The following is a 22,325-nucleotide window of genomic DNA, read 5'->3' as shown; positions in this document are numbered from 1 at the left end:
GATCCATGAGATAAGATGTTAGCTAGGCTTTTAAGACAACAATATCTAATTTGTTTTTAGTGTATGTATATATTCATTAATTAATCACTGATTATTTCAGGGTCATAGATGATTAAAAACGAAACTCTTTCCCGGAAATTAAAAAACTTAATTACACTTGTCAATTGTATTGTAGTGTTAAAGTGGATAGAAGATGCACGACGCCAATGTATATATGGCTTAGACAAATGAAGAAAAGAATATAAATATATATTATAATTTTATATTCAGCAAAACTATTTAGCCAAGAAAATTTGTTGTTATGTGCCCTTTAATTGAAATTATGTGATATTTAATGGCTACGTACCTTTTTAAATTAGTTAACAATGTTCAAATTTTCTAAGAATTAATTGGAAATAATAATAATATCTAACCATGATATATATTTTTATGTGGAAAGAATATTTTTTATTTTAAAATTAAATTTAAAAAGAGAGACTTGTATTAGACGAGTAATAAAATCAAATGTTAAAAATTATAAATCAAACGTGTGAAAAATTGTAAGCTAATGAAATCAAAGACAAGAGAACCGTATAATTTAGATTATTTAATTTGTTCCTATGTTGTCTGTCTTAGAATCACTAATTTGTTATTTCAAAAATATTGCAAGCATATTTAACAATAAATCTTAAATTAATAACTAATAAAATTTTTAATAAAAATTCTATATTTTATATAAATAATTAATTAATAATTAATTTGTTATGTACTTAAAAGTTGTTTTAAAATTAGCGCTACACTGTCACTGGCCGCTTAGCGGGCTAATGTCCGATGAAGCGTCTTACTAATTCTCATTTTTATATTATTATTATTATTATTATCTATACAGTAATTATTATTATTCATTGGTTCTAACGGAATTTCTAATTTTAATTTTAATTTTATTCTTATTTATAATAAAAATAAAATCATAAAATTTTTATTTTCTCTCTTATATTTTTTAGTCGCGCTATTTAGTATCACTTTTAACTATTTCAGTCTCTTCGTCACTTAATCATTATCTGATGTCAAGAGATATGATTTATTTCTTATACTTGAATTTCAAATGTTTAAATTTTAGAGTTATGGGATAATAAAATAAAATATCTAAAATACAAAAAAAATAAACATTCAAAAATTAAAAAAATCTAAAATTATTAAAAAAATCATTCAAAATCTAAAAAAAAAAATATTTAAAACATAAAAAATATCTAACACTTATAAAAAAGACACATTCGAAATTCAAAAAAATAAACATCCAAAATTAGGAGAAAAAATACCTAAACAAAAGAAGAAGGTGAATGATAAAAAGAAAACGCCAAGAATTGAAAAACGTAATAGTAAGAGGAGTTGCATGCAAAAAACGTGGCGGCGTGACAAGGAGAATTACAGGAGAATGTTGCAGCATCACGACGGAAGGACTTGGATGCAGAAGGTGTGGCGGTGGGGTAAGAGAAGTTGAAGGAAGAGGACGCAGCGTCATGACAAGAGGAGTTCGATGAGGAAAGGCATGGCGAGACAAATTAGAGGGAGAGGTCGACGGTGTGAGAAGTTGAAAAGGGAGAGTACACGTTTTTTTTTTATTTATTGCAAATCTAATTTTTTTAATTTTTTAAATTATATTTTTGAAAAAGTTAAGTGCATATAGAATTGGTTAGCTATACTTTATTTACAATAATATATTCAGAGTCGGAGCTTAATGTTGGACAAAGAAACAATGGCCCCAAATTAAAAATTTTAATGTATAAAGATTACTAATTTTTATATTAACTCTTCTTTAATTTTAATATTTTTTAATTATATTTTTATATTGGTCCATCCTAAATATACTAATTAGCTTATTATTTTTTCTTTTTTCTTTTAAAACAAAGATAGAGAGAGAGAATATTATTATGTAGATCTAACTAAAATATTAATGTGTCTATTAATTTAATATTATTTTTATTAAATAATAATACTAATAATAATAAATGTAAGATTAGTTAACCTAATAAGTATTTTTATTTTGAACTAATAATTTTGAGTCTAAATATTATAAATAATAAAAGCATTTATAGTATTTTAATATAGTACTTAGAGGGGGTGGTGGACTGCGGATTGGTCCAACCAGCTATTACATATAGACATAGTCACTTGTATTATGAACTTATTATTGGTCCATCCTGTAATAATTAATTAACTACTATACATCCCCGCCATGCACATGCATGATACATGCACAATAATAATCCTTCATTTCGTGGAACTTTTCTGTCCTCCCATATTAACTTCAACTTTATCCTTCGCCGACATAAATTAACAATATATAACTTTGGATCCGTAATATATCATGGTATGTACAACAATTTCCGATGTGAACTTATGCTATGCTAATATAAATTTGGATCCGTAATATATTGTCTGCAATACATCCACCGTCGAATATGATAAATCCCTAGACGAGTGAGACATTAGTCATGACTTAAATCCTAGTTCTTATATAAATTAAAGTCCTAATAATTAAATCAAGGTACATTATTTGATTTGAACTTAACAGTATATTGACAGTTGACAACATTTAGTGGTTATTAATTGATTAATTAAATCAATTTACCACTACCACAATATAATGCATGCTTCCATATGGGTGGTCCAATTCATTCTTGTCACACTTACGGATGATACATTATTATGGATGATGACACATTAGGGCAACAGCCATGGACGTGGGCCAACATCAACTTGTTCATATCTATCAACTTGTTTGTAATCTTAGCTTAACGGAAGCATTCATTAGCTTAGCTAAAAAATTTGGTAACTATATTTTTACTGGATTGTTTAAAGTTATACATATAATTAAATACTTGAAAATAAGAAAGCGTTCCACTAATGTTGCAGCATGAAGATAATCCAGGTGGGTCACCTTATTTCCGAAAGCATATAAAATTTCGTGGATGAAAATACTGAACCTAGATTTTTTTTTTTAAATGATAATTTCCATTATGAATTATTTCTCTTGTGTGTTACTAGTAAAATAGAATGATTACACTTACAAATATAGTGGAGACAAAGGCCAAGAATCTTCAACAACCACGCCATGTTCCCTTTGTGGAAGGCCTATATGAAAATGACATTTGGAACCGTTTGCTATTAAAAGAAGAAGTAGGTCTTTGCAAATTGCATTACAGTTACAGATATAACTCATCATGTATGTGTGTATCTTTTCTTTTGCTGAACTATTTACCTATAGATCATACTGATACAAGTTAGGGTCTTAGTTTTGATGGTGCTTTTAATAAATTATACATTGTCCAAGTTATAACTTACTATAAGGTTTTGTTTACATGACTAAATTTACAAAGTATCTCTTCCTACATTGAAAGTGTAATAAAAATTTCTTATGTAATCAGTAGAAACTTACGTGTAGTTGTTTTCATATGAAGTTGATACTTGAAAATCATAAATGATTTGACAAATTTAACTAAATAATCATCTAAAGATTTTCAACTTTCAACTTCACATGAAGATAACTGCACGAGTCTTCACAAAAGTAATAACCATTATTTTGCATCAAAATTCACCCTAAGATAATGATTGCCTTGTATACTTATAAATAGTTTGAGAGCAACGGAAACCAAAAATAACCAAGAAGGAAGAAACAATTAGGCACATGAAATTTTTCAAGGCAGGAAAAGTGGTTGAATTCTCCAAATGTCTCTGGCATATTGATGAATAGTCCGGTCACTGCTGAATTTGTATGAACCGGCTGTGTTCAAGATTGACATTCTTGTCCACCTCTGCATAATATAACATCAAAGTAAATTCACACAACTACATTAACTAGATGAAAAAATGTTATATAGATCAGTCTTAACTAACCTTTTGATCTCGATATGCTTCGTCGACGGCGTCTTGGCAGTTCAAGTAGCTAGGGAAGTCCTTTCCAACAAGGAAGTAATCAGCACGACCATAGCCTTCATTCCCTTCCAAGGATCCAATCAATTCTTCATAGTTGTAGCTTCCAAAAACACCACTCCTTACATATGCCTTTACTTCTTCAAAACGTGGATCTGCTACAAACTGCATATAGTGTGCAAGAGGATTGTGATTATCAGAAACTAATATTGCATAGAATAGCAGATTGGCAGAGTATGATGATGCTTGCCTTTCCCTCTGCTCTTTCTTTTCGCAGCGTAGAGATTTCGTGAGCACGCGCGCCAAAGAGGAAGAAGTTATCTTCTCCAACTTCTTCCCTTATTTCAACATTAGCCCCATCAAGAGTTCCAATAAGTAAGCATCCATTCATTGCAAACTTCATGTTGCTTGTTCCACTGGCCTCCATACCAGCCGTGCTAAACAAGAAACACACACAGAATGATGATAACAATAAGATATCATGTAATTTCAATTGAAAAGTTTGTTATTTATTACCTGATGTGCTGCGACAACTCGCTGCCAGGAATTAGCATTTCGGCCACACTGACATTGTAATCAGGAACAAATACAACCTAAACATTAAGAAAAGCTCCAAGATTTAAAAATGTTAGTTCTTGATTGTTATTTTAGCATTTACTTGGAAGGACTATGTAATGAACATTACATATTTACATATACCTTTAATAGATCTCCAATCTCTGGATCATGATTGATTGTGGCTCCTACATCTGTGATGAATTTTACAATTCTCTTGGCTTGAACATATGTTGCAAATGCTTTCCCTCCGAAAATACAAACTCGTGGAACAAAACTTTGTTTCCTTTCCTCATCACTCATTTCTTTCATCTTTTTGTAGCGATAAACGATTCCCAAGATATTCAGTAACTGCCGTTTGTATTCATGAATGCGCTTCACCTGAAAATCCATGAATTGAAGTGTGAAACTATACATTCTGTTGGAATTCTAATGGCCGCGTCAATAGTCCAAGTAGGATTTCATTCAATACATACAAATCTCTGAATTACACTCAACTTGTTTTAGATTCAACATCTGTTACCATAAAAAGGTGAAGATAAATATTCCAAAACAGGACAAGAAAGAAACAAAGTGGTTGGTGGCAGAAAACCAACCTGTACATCAAACATTGCATTTGAACTAACATCATAACCAGTTCTTTCCTTGATAAATGATGCAACCTTAATCTTGTTCCTTCTCTTTGATTCCATCCACTCTGATTGTAAATCCTCATTATCTGCAAACTGTTAAAACATTCATGCATAAGAAAATACTGTTATTCAAATTGACTAGTGACATCTGATCAATGAATCACCCATCTATAATGCTTTGCTGTCACCATGATGTTATGAATATTAGTCATGCATTTAGTTACATTCATTAACAAACATTATTCATAACACTTAGCTAAGTTAATTTACCTTGCGAAGTATAGCCAATTTCTCAAGATCTGTGACCCAGTCCTCTGTTCCAATCCACTTGGTTATGATTTTACTAAGATCAGGATTGCAAAAGCGGATCCATCTTCTTGGGGTCACCCCATTTGTTTTATTCTGGAACTTTTCAGGCCACATCTGCACAAAAAGTAAATAAGAAAGAAACATGGTAATTGTAATTGTTGACAAATACAGAGAGAAAACTCTGTTTATATTGTTACCTCGTAGAAATCATTGAAAACTTCCTGTTTTACAATCTCACTGTGAATCTCAGCTACTCCATTCACAGAAAAACCACCTACAACGCATAGATTAGCCATGCGAACCATTGTTGGCTGTTTTGAATCAACTTTGAATGTCCATGTTGTTTTCTTTTCGGTATCCTCTTCCACAGATGGCTCTTCTTCGCCATCATCTTCTTCCGGTTCTTCTTTCCCTACTTCGTCTTCGTCTTCTTCCACTTCTTTGGCTTCTGCTTCTTCTTCCTTCTCTTCTGTTGCCTTTATATCAGTATCAATAACATCTCTTTCCTCTATAGGATCAGTATCAGGAATCTCTATTGAGCTATTAATCAGCTCAACCACTGAGTTAGGCAACTCAATGTTCTCCAGTATTCTCATCTTTCTGAGCTTTTGATCCAACAAGTCAAGGTCATTCATCCCATTCTCAGATATAATTTCATGTATGAACTGGTTAAAAACGTAAAATTGCATAACATTAGACATAGATTTCGTAAAGAATTATGAAATGACGTGTGTAGGCACAAGAGCAAAGAACTATATAAGTATATAACATGATAAAAAATTACCATAAGTTCTAAGACATTACCACTTCATCAGTTTTTCTTATTATCTCCACATGTCGAGGAAGCAAATCCTGCAGAAGTTTCAAACTCCATTTCTCTAGTGCCTCAGGTAGAACTGTGTGATTTGTGTAAGCAACGGTTCTAACATAAGAGCCATCAAAACAAGGATCAGAAATGTATACTAAGTATAAGGATCAAAGTAGTAGTCATGTTGCAATTCGCGAAGTACCTTTTAGTTATCTCCCAGGCTTTATCCCAGCTTAAACCTTTTACATCCATCAATATCCTAATCAACTCTGGAATGCAGAGTGTTGGGTGAGTATCATTCATTTGGACCACCACTTTATCGGGGAAAGTATCCCAATCAATGGCCTTTCCTGATCTCTTTTCGAAACGAGCAATAATATCCTGGAGAGAGGCCGAGCATAAGGTATACTGTTGCTTCAATCGTAGAGTCTTCCCTTCAATCGATTCGTCCCCAGGGTATAATACATAGCAGATCTGAATGCAATATAGCACAAAAGCTCACTAGTTATTTATGCAGACAGTTCATTTAACTTGCTGTATATAGATGAAAAGAAACTTTTCGGATGAATTGTACATGAGTTTGAGATGCAAGAGCAATTCAAAACAAGCAAATATGATTTTCCTTATATCTATGTGCTGCACTTCTCAGTTAACTTGTGGACAGATAGAACTTTCAGAATGCAACTTTGAATTTCACAGGAGGATATTCACTAAGCATAGATGAATTGCAAGATTATAAATTCTGAACAGAATAAAAGCTTCCAGAGACCTTCTCTGCATTCTTCAGAGCAGCATATGCTTTGTCATGATCCCCGGCATTGTAAGCTTGCAAATCGAACTCTTCAGGTGAAACTTTAGTGGACCATAACCTCAAGTTTATTGTGGTTCTAGTTTTGTATCCTGGTATTGGAACATCATATGCAACTGCCATGATATTTTCTCCTCCAATCCATTCTTTTCTTCCATCTGGCCCTGAAGTAATTTCTCCATAGAATTTAACCGGATAAGAAACATCGTTTCTTGGAATTTCCCAGGGATTTCCCATCTGTAAATAGATACTTTCTACATTAGAACTTGTGACTTACAGAAACTAATAGTCCTGCACTGCATATATCCCTTGATAAAAGAATTCAAGAACTGTGAATGCATTTTTCTTACACAAATATGATAAATGAATCACCTATGAATTGATGCATATATGTAAATACCTCGAGCCAGCTTTCAGCAACTTCCTCTTGACCATCCTTTGTTATAAGTTGTTTGAACAAACCATACTTGTATCTTAGCCCATAACCCCATGCAGGGTAATTCAATGTTGCCAAGGAGTCCAAAAAGCAAGAAGCAAGGCGGCCTAATCCTCCGTTCCCAAGGGCGGCATCTGGCTCCTGTGGATTAGATTATACATCAATTTACTCTATAATAAAGCTCAAACAAATTACTGAATACTGACAGTAGCTCCATAAAACTGCAAAGCTAAAGGCCTTTATGTGGTTTAGTAATACTTGTTTTTTTTTTTTGTGAATAAATTTCCATACAAGAATATATTTTGACTTGTAAATTTCTATATGAAACTGTTCTTATTGTCTTGAGAAGGCCATGCTTATAGATAGCAATTGAAAGTATATTGGATAATGACATCTGAAATCATCAGAATGACATACAACAATTTTGTGAAATCGGCACAATGAAGCATTAATCCTTGTCAAATTACTCTTAATGCTACCAGAAAAGCTAAACTGATAAGACTCAAATCACTTAGACTTTCTAATGCGAAACAAAACATCACAGCTATGGAGAGAAAAAAGATTTTTAGACCTGATTAGCCACATTCTCTAAATTGTGTCCCAGCTTTCTTAGAGCCTCAGAATAAGGGCCTGAAAGTTGTAAATTTCCAATTGCATTTAGCAGCGCCCTACCCTGCACAATTATAATAGCTTAAAAAAAATTGGTTAAACATCTTTGCTGAAAAATGAATCTGCCTCAACAGTGAAAATTCAATATAAACCTGTAGATACTCCATGGACATATAATAAGCTTGCTTAACATTCATCCTCTCATAATATTCATACGTTGCATTCCAGTTTATGATGAGGGAATCACGGACACTCTCTGCAGTCGCATAGAATGCTTTACTTAGCTCAAACTTCTCCGGAGAGAAAGACGGGGTGAACTCGGCATGATACTTAATGCTTGCAGCAATAGATGCAGAATCTGGGACAAATTTATCTAAAGTTTCTGCAAGTGTTAAGCATGAATGAATTAGCACTTTAGTCATATATGCATAAAATAACAAACAATGTTGTAGCCCAATATTATAAATTGAAAAGTTTTAGTTCAATAGAAACATAAAATCTGAATGAATAAACACCTAATGCCAACATCTAACAAGAGGTTTCAACATTTGTACCATCAAAATACTATATCATTTGGAAAATTTGATCACTATTCAATGCAAATTGATAGGGGAAAAGATAACATGAATTCTGCATTTTCCGAATATTGTATTCGGAATGAAAAGAGCTCAACCGAAGAAGTAAAGCAAGCGAAAAGGCATGAAAAAATGACAGCAGGCAGGAAGCAACCTTGTTCAGTGAGTGGTTCATTCTGTTCCTGCTTTTTATCACTGGCAACATTCTTCACACATAACTTTCTTACTACCCTTCTGGAACTGCACTTCCTGATGAGAAACAAGTGGCCAATATTGTTTCTTTGACTGAAACCAGTGAAGCTTGATTTGGAATCGGGGTGTAAAGATGAATTGGAATGCCTGCAGGTTGTTGAGAAGGGTAGAGCTGCCATAGCTGCAATGACTACAAGGCTTTCATTAAGTGAAAGAGGAAGTGTGTTTGTCTTCTTATCTTTATTTTAATATCTTGGAGTTTGAAGGCAGTGCTTACTTCATGTTGAAAACGAGCCAAAATATGAGCTTTGTCGTTTATCCCTAATTCCCTACTACTTTTGTGACAATAGTTGGTTTGATTGGTCCTTCTCCTTCAAGATTATGAGGCATCATGTCCCTGCTTTGAACCAGTTAATTACCAAATGATCCCTCAGATATTTCTGGGTTTCAGCCTCAACTATTTACCAATTTGGGTTTTTTAGCATTTCCTTGTCCACATATGATTCTACATAGCTTATTGTCCGAATATGCAAGTTGGACATTCCTTCTGAAACTGTTGGAATTCATGGATATCATGTCAGTTAATCAATGATCTGAGAGTACTCTGTAAATACTAAGCTAGCCAATTTGAAGAATAAATTTTCAACTTCCAAAATTTTCTGTATTCATTCTTCCTTCATTCATGAACATGGATGCCGTTGTAGTTGAAGTACCCTCACCATTTGGGGTTTGTAAAACTACCACCTTTCAGATGTCTCCACTTTTTGTGCATCCAAAAAACAAAATTAATAAATAAAATAACAAAGAAATACTTTGAAAAGTGAAAAAAAAAGGGTAAAAAACAATGGTTTCACTTGAGAATCGATTCGACCCAAAGAAGGGCAGACACAAAATCCCTTTATTTTTCATTGGCATCATTATTCATCTAACTCTTTTTGAATATAATACAAACACAATCCACCAAAGGTTGCCTTAAATGGCACACTGCAATGGCACACTGCAGTAAAATTACATATGTACAAGCTTACGTGTATAATCAAACGAATAGCATCGAAAAGGTATCATCTCACAATTCCAAACCTTCATGTTTCATCTAAAAAGTGGAAAACACAACACTAAAATATGGTTCAACTTTCCTCGGTCTTCAAGGGACTCCAGTTACTCCTGGCACCAGGCTTCTTCTTGGCATGTGAAACAAAGCCAACGATGTAACCCATAAAGGCCCCAAGCACCAATACGCTTCCTCCCTCGACATACCACGACAGTGGCGATTTCACAATCTCACTTTTAACACCACCAATAGCTGCATCCTTATCCTTATCCTCATGACCACTGAAAACTTCACCAGATGCCAGAATTTCCACCGTGTCATGCACCTCACCATCATGATTTCCGACATAAGAAAGTACAAGCTTTTCTTTTGTAGCTACTAGTCTAGTGTATCCAAACTCCCCACCACGGTATAGAGATCGTGCCGGCTGAGGGAAGATTGGGTCATTAGGATGGTCTGGTCTAGGTTCCCATATGGGTTGCCAATCTTGCCCTGCCATGCCGATCACAACGTGAATGGTAAATGCTCCTTTGTCCCCTTCTTTGCGATGCACACTGGTGCTACAAGTGAAGTTACTCAGCGGACAAAATCTCTCGTATCTATGAACATGACCCCAGAGAGCAAGGGTCACATTGTTATTCACAAGCAGTGGCTCTAAGTGCTCGAGCATCTTTCCTCTTAATCCTGCATCCCTAATTTCATTGCTTGTTGTGTACATGGGTCGGTGCCCCTGGACAATTACAAAAGGGGTCTTCTTTCTGTCAACAGATTCCAGATCACGCTTTAAGAAGTTATATTGTTTGCTCCCAGGAAGGAAATTTGTCTCTGTGGAGATATATACAAAATGTACTACCCCCATATCAAATGAATAATAGAGATTCTGAGTTGCAGGGCTAGCAGTTCCTGTTAGTTCCGAGGAGTTTCCAGGCATATTGAACCGCAAACTGTAGGGTACCCCGCACTCACCACCTCCATCTGTTCCATAAGTGGCCCAATCAGGTTTCCACGGCTGTAAAGGCCAGTCATACTCATGATTGCCAATGCAAACATGGTATGCCAATTTGCTAGCAACAGGTTCAATCTGAGTGAAGAAATGATCCCACAACCACGCATAACCTCTTGCATAACTAATGTCCCCAATGTGTGAGACAAAGGCGGGCTTGTCGCCTAGCGCTTCAATATCGCGTTGGATCCACTTCATGGTTGATATGCTTTCATCTTGCGTTCGTATAAATGTACGATATGAAGTAGCCGTTCCCATGTCTCCAAAGAGGAAAGCTATCGTTTCATCTGAATCACTATTCCTTGACACAAAGCTATGAGTTGCACTCCAACCTCCCTCATCATTTCCAACCTGATACAGAGAAAATACCAATGATATATTTAATAATGAGGTTCTGCCTGCCACATACTATAAGGATTTGTCTCCAAAAGACAGTGCAAATTCATGAAAGTGCTGCATAAATACCCACTACCGACTATGATAATTACCCTATTGGTTAATAATGGATAGAAATTATCATCATAATAATGTAATGCTCCCCGAATTTGTGATAATCAATTGCTATTGGAGAAACTCCTCTAAAGTGCGGGATTAATCAGCATTGTTATTACCCATTTATATCCATTTCCAAAACTAAACGGTTCTTGACTTCTTGTTAGTAATGGAAAGAATAGAATAGTAGAGTGCTAAAAGCAATATTCGTAATAAATCAAACGCAATAATTCAACTCATAAACCTCAAACACTACCATTATGCACCATTAGAACTCATCTCTTAAACTACGGTATCTATAAATAAAATATCGATCAATTGCAGCAAAATTAATTAAATGCTCAAATTTAACAGAAATCGGAAAAGTGGAAAATTAAAAATAAAAACCTTGTAATGGTATTTGACCCCTTTCTTCAAACCAATCATGAGAGCATCGTGGATGTAGCCAGGGTCCCTCCAGCCAACACTGGTGTTCGCCGGCGCGTGGCACATGTGCTCCCTCTCGTACCTCCTCACGCGCGCAACCGCCACGCGCTCCAACTTCCCCTCGCTCTCCCCGTACCTAACGTAAGTCTCCCTCGGCTCCTTAGTCACATACATAACCCTCATCGCATCGACCTCATCAGCGAACGACAAATGGATCTGCATCGGTCCACGACCCGCCCGGAATCCAACCTCGCCGGAGAACGCCATCATGTGCTTTGTCTGCGGTAGCGGGTTGTGGTCGTGGTCCTGGTGCTTCGGGTTGATCTCTTCCCTGGTCCACCGGAAGATCCGGAAGGAGTAGTTGGATCGGAGGTCGACGAGGGGGAAGGTGAGGGAACCCTCGCCGGATTGCCATGAAGGCGAATCAGAGAGGAACTGGTAGCCGATGAAGTTGTCATGGGCGGCGGTGGGAGGGGAGTAGATGCCGAGCCAGTCGAGCTCGGAGGGGGTAGGAACGCCGGACCAGCGGACGGTGACGTTGTCGACGGAGTTGGAGAGTGTGGTGGGCGTGACGGTTAGGGTTGGGGCGGATCGGGTCGGGTCGGAATTCGATATTAGGATTAGGAACGGGAAGATGATGAGAGAGAGTGTTGTGTGGTGAATCATTTTTATTTGTTTTTTCTTTTCTTTTGTGTGTTTGCTTTGGATTATGAACATGCATTGTTTCATTCAATGGATTATTAATTCATTTTATGAATTTAATGATTGTGATTATGTTGATGACTGCATCATTGATGATTTTGGTAGGAGATAAGATACTTTATTTTTCCGAAAGCATCGTTCAATGGCATATTCTTCATGTCAACTTAACTATGAAAAAAGCTGCCACCTACAAGCAATATCATAAGAGTTTTTCAACCAAATAAAATGAAAGATTTTTTAAGATCTTTATGTAGGTCCTTTCTCTTCTACCAATTTAGTAATAAAGTAATACAAAAATAAATTGTGACATCTTGCCAAAAATTTAGTACTTAACTATTTATTGCATGTATTACACATTAAAAAAAATAAATTATATATAGTATATATATTTATACACAAATATATAATAATTATGTATCAAATTATACTATTTTACTGAGATTTAATATTGTCAATACATCAAATTGTACTATTCTGTTAAATTTTAAAATATATAGATATCTTTTAAACATTTTTTTCTTTGTAGATTATATAATTAAATTTTTAAATAAATATTTTTTGAACTCTATAAATATAACAAATATGTCCAATTAAATTTTCTTAAATATTTATAAAAAAAAATGCTATATGCACATTATTAAAAAACAACTTCTATATATTTGTATATTATATAGTGTTTAGTTTTTATATATATATATAGTATGATTTAGAATTAAAATTTAACTATAAAATTAATTATTATATTAGTGTTTAATTTTTTTTTATATGTATTTTATATTATTAGTTAATTTAATAGTTGACTTTTATAATATATCTTTCTGTATTTTTTTTTTCTAAGAAACTAAGTCGTTCTAAAAGATATACTATAAAATATATTGCTTAAGTCTTTTTTTATAAGAAGGTAAAAATTTAAGTACAGTTGACTTCATATGAAGTTAATAATTAAGAATCGTTAAATAATTTAATTGATTTAACTAAATTTTTATCTAATAATTATCAACTATAAACTTCACATAAAATCGATTGTATCTGAGTTTTTACCTTCTAAAAAAGCTTCCTAAACTTAGAACCTTGAAATAAACTAAATTTTTGAAATGCAAAAGTGAAACCGTATTACAATTTACGCATGATGGGATATTAATATTACTAGCAAAGAGCTATATATGTATACATAAACATATAAAGTTCGTGACTGAATTAGATTCGAGATGTATTGTATGGGTCACATATTGCTGACACACACAATGAATTAATTAATCCATTAATTAATATTGAGCCGAGAAGAGAGGTCCCTTATTAGCTTTGTCACACTCAAACAATTTATATCACTTCATGTGTCTCTTGCTCCTCCCCATTGCATTTAATATTCTTTTTCTTTCTCTCTTATTCACATCATCACTCTCCAATTTTCTCCATTTACCATTTACTCTCTTAACTCTATACTCATACAAACAGATACAGAGCAACATCATCATCATCATCATCATGAAGAGGTCTCTTTCTTCTTCTTCTTATGATCTAGGCATCATTTTCACTACCAACTGCTTCTTCATGTTGCATGCTATCATCTTTCTCTTCTTATTTGTCTCCTCAGCAAACTGTAGGCTTCAAAGCACTACCCCTCTTGTTCCATCATCATCACCACCTCCCATAACTTCATCAAGAAACAACCTTTTCCACCACCCATCAAGCTATTGTGATTCTTTTTCAAGAAAGTCACGTTCTTTGTGCATGGAGCTTCAAAGAAAACAACAACAAAGCTTCCCTCCACATAATGGGCTTGACCCTTTTATATACGGTTCTGAGAAGAGACGAGTCCCTTCTGGACCAAACCCACTTCACAATTGAATATATATGTATTCACATTTTCTGGAGCCACCTAAGCTCATCAATATAGTAAGATATATATATACATTACTACTACTAGCTACCTACTTCAATATATGATCTCATTTCCATGCACCACCTTTCCCTGTGTTAGGCAAAACCCCATTTGCTTAGCTTTTTCTTCTTCACATTGTTCTGTATTCACTCCTTTTCTTGCTATATATGTCTGATTTTTATGGTTCTTATTGGCATCATTACTCTCTCCCTATATATACACTAGCTTCTTCTTCTTCTTCTTCTTCTTCAAGTGTTGGAACTTGGAATAACTACGATGCAAGCAAGAATTGATGAAGAGCAGTTATGGCTAGCTACTAGCTAGAGAGAGGGAGCTACCTTGGGATGCTGAAAGAGACAATCTTTGGCTCCACAGAATTACATGATCTTAGTTTGACTACTATTTCCTCAATTCTTAGTCTTAGTCTATTTAATCTTGATTTCTTTTTCTTTTATTTGTTACCAAAGTTGTTCAATGTTATAGAGTTCATTATTTATATGTAACTTTTTATATTATTAGTCTTGCTCTTTAGTAAGGGCAATGAATTTCCCATTTCCATGCTTGTTTTTGGTGTTTCTGTCTCATTATGGAGCAACTTAAAAAGAAAGAAGAGGCTGAATCTGAAAACAAGCATGGAAATGGTAATAGTACTATATATGGTTGGAGGCAAAGGAGACTAGGGTATGGAATTAACACTTTTCAGGAGGACCCCATGAATTTCATTAATATGGAGGTTACCCAAATACTATATAGGACCTTTTCTATTTATGGCTGAGGTCAATGTAACAATGGGGTTCATCATTCTCTTCATGCCATGCACCTCATCACTAGCCAACAACATTTTTTTAATTTTTCTTTTCTTTCTTTAGATTTAATCTAATGTATAGTTTGGACCTGCAGGTACTTGAATTAATGACTATAGTATGTTGTTGCTTTTATCCTATCATATGATTCTTATTATTTGTTTATTTTTATTGTACGGTTGGTTCCATTCACAATACGCAAACAAATTAAAACTGCTTCTTTTGATTCATGATTCATGTGCACTTGTCTTATATCTTAGTACTACACTACTGCTTCATTGGTTCAATTAGTTTCTACCGCCACTAAAGTTATTGCAAATTTCTTTTATAATAAGTTTGAAATGGCCTCTGTTTTATGACTTTATATAAGGTCAAAATAACTTCATGGATTTTCATCATGTCCCGTGTAAGCTTTTATAAATTATTTACATCAGTTTTAACAATCGAGTTTAACTTATCACAACTGACAAAAATCTCATTAATTACCATAGTGTCACTATAAGACTTATTAGGTAAAATATTAATCATATTTGTTCAATAACTAACAAAAAAAAAACAGAAATATCTTATACACACTAAAATCAAGCTATTATGTGTTTATGTATATTTATTTAAATATTTTTTTATTAAATAATCAATTAATATAATAGAGATTTAGAATTTTTAAAATTAATATATAAATAATAGAGATATTTTAGTTATTTTTATAATAGAAATATTGTAGTCATTTTTTATATAAAAAAATATTAGTTTAAATCGGTTCAAAATTTAATGTATTAGTTTTTCGGCTAAACTAATTTGTCGAGTCTAATTTTAATAAAAATAACACAATTTAATCAATTATATGTATTAAATTTTACTTATCAAAAAACATCTTTAAAAAAAGACGTTTTTGACATCTTTATCTAAACGACTCCCTTATTCCTAACCGTGCTTAATGTGTACATGCCACTATTATATTCCAAAACTTAGCAAATGCAAGCTTAAAACCTTATTAATTTCCTTTTATTTATTTAATTAATGCTCTAATGCATCGTTCCCATGCATGGATGTTGCCTCTTTTTCATTATATATTTATTATTTTATTTATAAATAAATAAATATATAACTGAAGAAAAGGTCTGCAACACTTTCTAGCCGCAACTAGATCATAGATGCTCAATAAATTGTTGAAACCAAGATGGCTTATTCCCTTTGGAATCTTCCTCAGGCTAAAAAGAATAGCTGAAAAATGTATGCAAAGTGCTACAAGTAACTTGAAGTGGAAAATCTGGCATCTGTTCTTTTACTACAATATTCAATTTGAGGAGACTTTTTCATTAGATAAATATATATATATATATGGATCAAGATCAAGTAATATAAGGTCCTATGCTTAATGATTTGGTGTCCAAAGAACAAAAGAATACCTATCTTAATCCACAAGGCACTCAATATTGAAGCATACACACACATGCAAAGTATATTATTGACCTTGCTTGCCCAATAAATCATAGCAAAAAGGGTTCTTCTTTTTATTCATTCAAATAAGTACCAACATTTTGCCATTGGATAAGAAAGCATTCCTCATAAAAAGGGAAGCAAGAACAACAACATTCCCCACCAAGAATGGACACCGTACTGAATAAAATAAGGTTGGTATGCAATTAGTACTTAATTAATCCTTAATCCTTCTTGAATGGTAACTTGTATATATATCATATCATATCATGCATGAAGATTTTCATAGCACTCACACATTTGGTTTAATTAAGGGACAATACATGCATGGATCCTTAATTTAGTTACCATGTTGCTACCATATGCCAAGAAGAAAACATAATCCACTTATGAAGGCTGCGCATATATAGAAAAGTAGTTTTTCATTTCACAAATATTGTTTATACTTAACACTTTGTGTTAGAGAGATATTTACTGGTACAGAGGAGGAGAACAAAGCTGATTTGAGTAGCACCAGGGATCACAAAATACCAAAGACTCAATCCTTTAAAGGTGATGTAACTCTTTTTTCTTTTTCCCTCCCCTGCATCCTTTGTTATCTCTATAGGTTGATGCTTAAATAAGGCTAGTTAGTCGATTAACATTTGAGAAACTACGGTGACAAATTTCCACAGAGAAGAAAAAGGGATCAAGTTGGTTGCAGAGACAATTTTCAAGGAAAATGAGTCATGATTATGAGTCAATTGAGCATGTCACTGCAGTAGCTGCTGCTGCATTTGCAATCAACTCACAAGAGTTCTCAGAAATCCCTCTGGAAAGGAGAAGGACTACGCCCCGCGAGATCTCGCTGACAAGGAGTAAAAGCAAGTTGGATGGTGCAAAATCTCCAATTTCGCTTCCTCCTCTTGCATCCAAAACATTGTCAGGTAAATAAGTATTTATTCACCAACTCAGAATAACTTGAGCAACAAGTTACACCTTTTTTTCTGTGAAAACTAGTTTCAAAGTGCCTCGATTCGCAAACCGTGTATCTGTAGGTTCGTTTAGATCCAAGAGTGATCAAGGTGACAAGATAAGTGAGCCACATCAAAAGGTTTTCACCCCTCCGCCGCCACCACCACCGGCGAAAAAGAGTAGCAACCTTGGTGATCAGATCCAAGAAGAACCAAGAAGGCCTCCAACATTGAAGACTTCTGAGCCTTTAAGGCCGCCACCACCTCCTCCTCCTCCTCCTCCTCCTCCACCACTTCCTTCTCCATCTAGGAAGCAAAGCATTAAAGATACAAAAGCAGATGAATGGAAGATAAAACAGCTCCAAAAGATCAGAGATAGGTAGGTCCTCCTCAAAGTTGGATCATAATCAAATTCTTGTATCAAAGAACCGTCATTTAACAATTTTGAGATGACTTTTCAGGTATGAGAAGTTAACGGAGACAATAAATTCCTGGGAAAATCGGAAGAAACAAAAAGCCAAACAGAAGCTGGATAAGCATAAGGTTTGTTTTCGCCTCTCGGCTTAACGATTTTATGACATTCATGGAATACTCATTATATTAGCACATGTTGAACATTCCAGCAAAGCAAAGATAAGCAAAAAGAGGAGAAAGCGTTGAAGAAATACGAAGAGAGGATCAAGTACATAAAAGAAATCGCATGGGCAGCAAGAAAAGAGGCAGAAGAAAGAAGAGCCAAAGAAGTACACAAAGTAAACGAGAAGGCCATTACAATTAGGACCACAGGGGAGCTTCCAAAAACATGCTTCTGCTTCTAATTAACAACACCAATCATATGTCAATACAAACACATATTATACATGTTTCACTTCTCAATATATTCATCATTTGTTGTGAATTTGTACATATATTATATGCATACATACAAAGGCTTCTTTTGGTGTGAATCAGTTTTAGCTGCTCAAATGACAAACTAAACCGTTTATCAGAAACAAAGGACAAGATTTAACAATATCATCAAAGTCACACTGCTTAAAAGAAAAACACACTTACATACATAAACTTATATAGCCATGGTGAAATTTTGCTACAAATGTTAACAAAGTAAGCTCCCCTTTTTCCCCTAAGAATTCTACAACATAAAAAAGTGACAGCCCTTATTACACCATAAACATATCTTGTGTACTCAATTTTGTACAAATAACATATCTTTGGTTATTATTATTACAACATGGCAGCGGCTAAGTAGTAGAGAGTCCTATTTCAAGAAGCCGCCAGCCAGCTTTGCAAAGTCACCAAGGCCGCCGCCGCCACCACCACCAGACTTTGGTGCTTCTCCTTCAGCTTCTTTAGGAGGCTCCGATGACGGAGCTGCTGCCTCCTTGGACTGGTAGTTGTGAAGATAATCAGCAGCTTTGTCAACATACTGCCCTATGCCCTTCTGATCATCAAGCTTGCCATACTGCCCGGCGGCGTCAAGAAGGTCTCCGGCTGCGTCGGCAGCTTTTGCCTTGTCCACCTTGTCTGCCTCCCCCCTGAAGTTGGCCTGCGCCGCCTCTGCCACCAACTTGGCGCTCGAGAACAGGTCGCTTGTGGAGTGCTGCTCCTCCTTCTTCTCTGGGATCTCGGAAGCCATTGCTGATGAGTAACTGTTCTTTTCTCTACTGAGATGCCAAATGATTCGGTTTTTGTGATACTGTTGATGCAGGAGCTGTTACCCGAATTTATAGCTGGGAGAAAGATTTTTAAGATGGAAAATATCTCTGGAAATTGTGGTTGCAAATAATGGCAAGATTATTCACTTCTGATTTCATTTTTAGTTTATTTTGATGAACAGAAAATTTTATACAGTTGTAGTTTGATCCTGAAACTACACTAGAATCTTAATTTAATCTTTGAAATTTTAATTATCTCAATTTAGTCTTTGAATTTTTCAAATTTTAATCATGTTAGTTCATGCGGTGGTTTTCGTTGAAAAATTTTGAGATTAAATTAAGACAATTGAAATTTTAAAAACTAAATTAAAACTCAATTGTAATTTCTCAATAACCAAATCGAGTATTTTCTCTTCGTTTATTTGCATATAAAAAAATTATTTTTAGTTAATACAGTAATAATATATAAATAAATAAATGTAAAAAAATATATTAATTTTGTATTATAATTATTTTTTTAACTTTTATATAATGATTTAATATTATAAATTAAGATAAATAATTAGAATCTAATTGTTCTTTTCTTTTGTTTTGATTTTGCTATTTTCTATTTTAAAAATTTTGTGAAATTTTATGAAATAATATGAAATTTTTAGTTTCTCCTTTCACAAAAAGTCAATTTCAAGTACTTGATAGATATATTTAAAAATCATGCAAGAATTTTTTAGAAATAACGTGGGGCCAGGCTTATCTTAATCAACATATCTGTTTTGGACATATGCTTTGATGTGTCGGCAAGGCAAGGGAAGTTAAACTGGTGATTTTCCGCAACAAAATTAGTGGCAACATAATTGGTTACGAGTTGGCCACGCATTTCTGTTTGTTCTAACTTGTCTTCTATGGTGACGGATACTTTCTTTTAGGCATAACTTTCTTCAATGTTGAAGACTTATTAGGTAGTTATTAACTAACGTTTTCAGTAGATACTAATTGTAGATTGTGTGCTTAACTAATGTTTGTGAGTACATAGTTTGGGAAATTGAATTTGCAGATGCCAGATGGTGATATTGAATCCTGCAGTTATGTGGTCCGGATTACACCATTCATTGCTATCTTTTAAGAAAATAAATAAAAAGGAATAACGTTAGTATTTGCGTCTAATCTAAGATTTTTAATATTTAAAGTGAGAAAATTAATAAAATAAAAAATAAAAAATTTGATTATTCTTCAATTAAAATCGTTAAATTTGCATGTAATAAAATTTATAAATTTAACATTAATTAATTTTCAAATCTCATTATATGTATTTTATTTAAATCCGAAAAAAATTCGGATATCTCAACATAATTGAACAATTTTTTTACTTTTTTATTATACACTACTCACGCCCATATCCACTCACACAGTTTTAAACTACATCCGATCTTAATTGAAAATTATACTCGAATGCAGTATTTAAAAAATATTTTAATTATTAATTTAATTTTTTAAATTTAATAATATATTTTAATTTATATTTTTAAATATTGATAATTAATAATTTTTTTAATAAAAATAATTAATTAATAATTAAAAATAATAATTTTTAATGATTCTACATATATTTTTTTTGTCTTAATATGCTATTTTTTTTTTTGGCAAGGTCCAGGCCAACAGGCAGGCCCAAACCAAACCAAACTAGATTCCCAAATCAGATCCTTAGACCTATACCCAACTCGGCGTTGGAAGAGGTCTCCTTTCCCACTCTGCAGCTGAAGCTTCAAACTCATTACCAAACTCAATGGCCACAGCCACTGCATGTTACCCCAGAGCAGATATCCGCCATTGCAGCAAGCTTCCATTGACAACTTCTTCCAGAATGAGGGAAAGAGACAATTGGAAGAATCCTCAAGAGACTAGATCTGAGCAATACTCCAGTCACCTAACCCTCAGTCATCTACCCGATCCAAACGTCAGCTGAAACATGACCCCAAAGAGCATAAGCCAATCTCCTTGTTTGATGAAACTGAATGCATGCATCTAGTTGTTCATGACTACTCTCCCCTCTTAGCTGGTTCCCTGTCTGTGGTTTTCGCATCCAGCCTCCCTGGCACATCCCTTAGCAGCCGCATCAACATCTCCTCAAAACACCCTCCGGACTATCAGAAGGCATGGTAAGCAAGAGGGAGAGAAACAAGGGTGTGTGAGTGTAGATCCTTATCTAATGAACATGAATGCCTGGTGTTGTGCACAAAAAGCCTAGATAATCCTCATATCCTGCATCAAAGATCAGCCCAGGGTCCAATGCAGGTCTTAGATCAACATGTCCACTTCAATAAACAAATGGAGTAGCTTTGACAAGCTTTGTAGTTCCTGCTTCAGAAGGTTGTTGAGCTAGAAGAGGATTTTCTGCTCTATCTAATGTCAATGTTGTCAACATCAAGGCTGATTTAATGGCAGCAGGGCTCTAATGTGGATGCTTCTGCTTTATGAGAGCAGCAATGCCAGCTATATGCGACGCAGACATACTAGTTCCAGATATCATGGCAAATCCTTCACCAACATAATTTGGCCTATCGATAGCATTTGGACTCCAAGCAGCCCAAATCAATGAACCAGGAGCTAATATATCTGGTTTGAGGAGATCTGGCTCTTGGAAGCTGAAGTCCTTTACATTTGGCCCTCAAACCATCTCCAATTTTACCTTTCCCTGTGAAACTCTGAACTCGTCCGATCCAATCTCTTGGTGTAGAAATATTATGATGATCAACAAGTTCCTTCAAGTTTCTGACATCTACGATAACAATCCCAGAAAGGCCAACAGGAATTGGGTCAAATCGTGTTTCTGGGGAAAACGTTTTCAACACAAAAAACAAATCCAACTGCACCAGGGCCTTTGCTGTTTCAGAGACTTTCTTTATTGATGCTAAACCAGAAATAAAGTTGAAAGAGTATCTACAGAGAAGAATTTTGCCCTCTATCAGTCTCTTGTTCAAAAGTTCTGGTCTCTGGCAATCTATGGGGCTGGACTTCATCACTGAAGAATTTAGCAGCGCATCATTTGCAGCAACCAAGGTACCAAAATGCAAATCCATAATGCCTC

General features: G+C 34.3%; 4 protein-coding genes and 1 pseudogene across 6 annotated transcripts; 1 reads left to right on the top strand and 4 right to left on the bottom strand.

Annotated features, from left to right (window-relative positions):
• Positions 1-3,138: 3,138 nt before the first annotated feature.
• Positions 3,139-9,137, bottom strand: LOC130967774 (alpha-1,4 glucan phosphorylase L-2 isozyme, chloroplastic/amyloplastic-like). 2 transcript variants are annotated; one of them, XM_057892779.1, is made up of 15 exons: positions 8,799-9,113; positions 8,222-8,451; positions 8,032-8,133; positions 7,425-7,601; positions 6,986-7,261; positions 6,419-6,690; positions 6,213-6,330; positions 5,606-6,073; positions 5,370-5,522; positions 5,064-5,192; positions 4,612-4,848; positions 4,429-4,505; positions 4,163-4,349; positions 3,877-4,077; positions 3,139-3,794 (listed from the first exon to the last, which is right to left on the bottom strand). In XM_057892779.1, the coding sequence occupies exons 1-15, from the start codon at positions 9,013-9,015 to the stop codon at positions 3,678-3,680; spliced, it is 2,961 nt and encodes a 986-aa protein (XP_057748762.1). In that variant the 5' UTR covers positions 9,016-9,113; the 3' UTR covers positions 3,139-3,677. The 2 variants fall into 2 exon arrangements, 1 of the variants encoding a protein (XP_057748762.1); XR_009081430.1 differs by lacking the exon at positions 3,139-3,794 and having other exon boundaries at positions 4,026-4,077; positions 4,429-4,522; positions 8,799-9,137.
• A 526-nt stretch (positions 9,138-9,663) lies between these two features.
• Positions 9,664-12,669, bottom strand: LOC130968574 (probable inactive purple acid phosphatase 9). Its single transcript, XM_057893920.1, has 2 exons — positions 11,770-12,669; positions 9,664-11,241 (listed from the first exon to the last, which is right to left on the bottom strand). Exons 1-2 carry the CDS (start codon positions 12,535-12,537, stop codon positions 9,964-9,966), a joined length of 2,046 nt encoding a protein of 681 aa, XP_057749903.1. The 5' UTR covers positions 12,538-12,669; the 3' UTR covers positions 9,664-9,963.
• A 4,063-nt stretch (positions 12,670-16,732) lies between these two features.
• On the top strand, positions 16,733-18,523 carry LOC130969160 (formin-like protein 7). 2 transcript variants are annotated; one of them, XM_057894775.1, is made up of 6 exons: positions 16,733-16,829; positions 17,099-17,187; positions 17,310-17,561; positions 17,673-17,967; positions 18,050-18,131; positions 18,212-18,523. In XM_057894775.1, exons 1-6 carry the CDS (start codon positions 16,804-16,806, stop codon positions 18,404-18,406), a joined length of 939 nt encoding a protein of 312 aa, XP_057750758.1. In that variant the 5' UTR covers positions 16,733-16,803; the 3' UTR covers positions 18,407-18,523. The 2 variants fall into 2 exon arrangements, with proteins under 2 accessions (XP_057750758.1, XP_057750759.1); XM_057894776.1 differs by having other exon boundaries at positions 16,761-16,829; positions 17,119-17,187.
• Positions 18,524-18,620: 97 nt separating this feature from the next.
• LOC130969162 (nodulin-related protein 2-like) lies at positions 18,621-19,306 on the bottom strand. Its single transcript, XM_057894777.1, has one exon. The coding sequence runs from the start codon at positions 19,222-19,224 to the stop codon at positions 18,847-18,849; it is 378 nt and encodes a 125-aa protein (XP_057750760.1). The 5' UTR covers positions 19,225-19,306; the 3' UTR covers positions 18,621-18,846.
• A 2,047-nt stretch (positions 19,307-21,353) lies between these two features.
• LOC130967185 (subtilisin-like protease SBT2.6) lies at positions 21,354-22,317 on the bottom strand (annotated as a pseudogene).
• Between the last annotated feature and the right edge of the window lie 8 nt (positions 22,318-22,325).

The sequence above is a fragment of the Arachis stenosperma genome, chromosome 3 (assembly GCF_014773155.1).
Source record: "Arachis stenosperma cultivar V10309 chromosome 3, arast.V10309.gnm1.PFL2, whole genome shotgun sequence".
Classification (NCBI taxonomy): Eukaryota; Viridiplantae; Streptophyta; class Magnoliopsida; order Fabales; family Fabaceae; genus Arachis; species Arachis stenosperma.
Note: the sequence above shows the minus strand (reverse complement) of the source record. Positions and strands in the feature narration are given on the sequence as shown.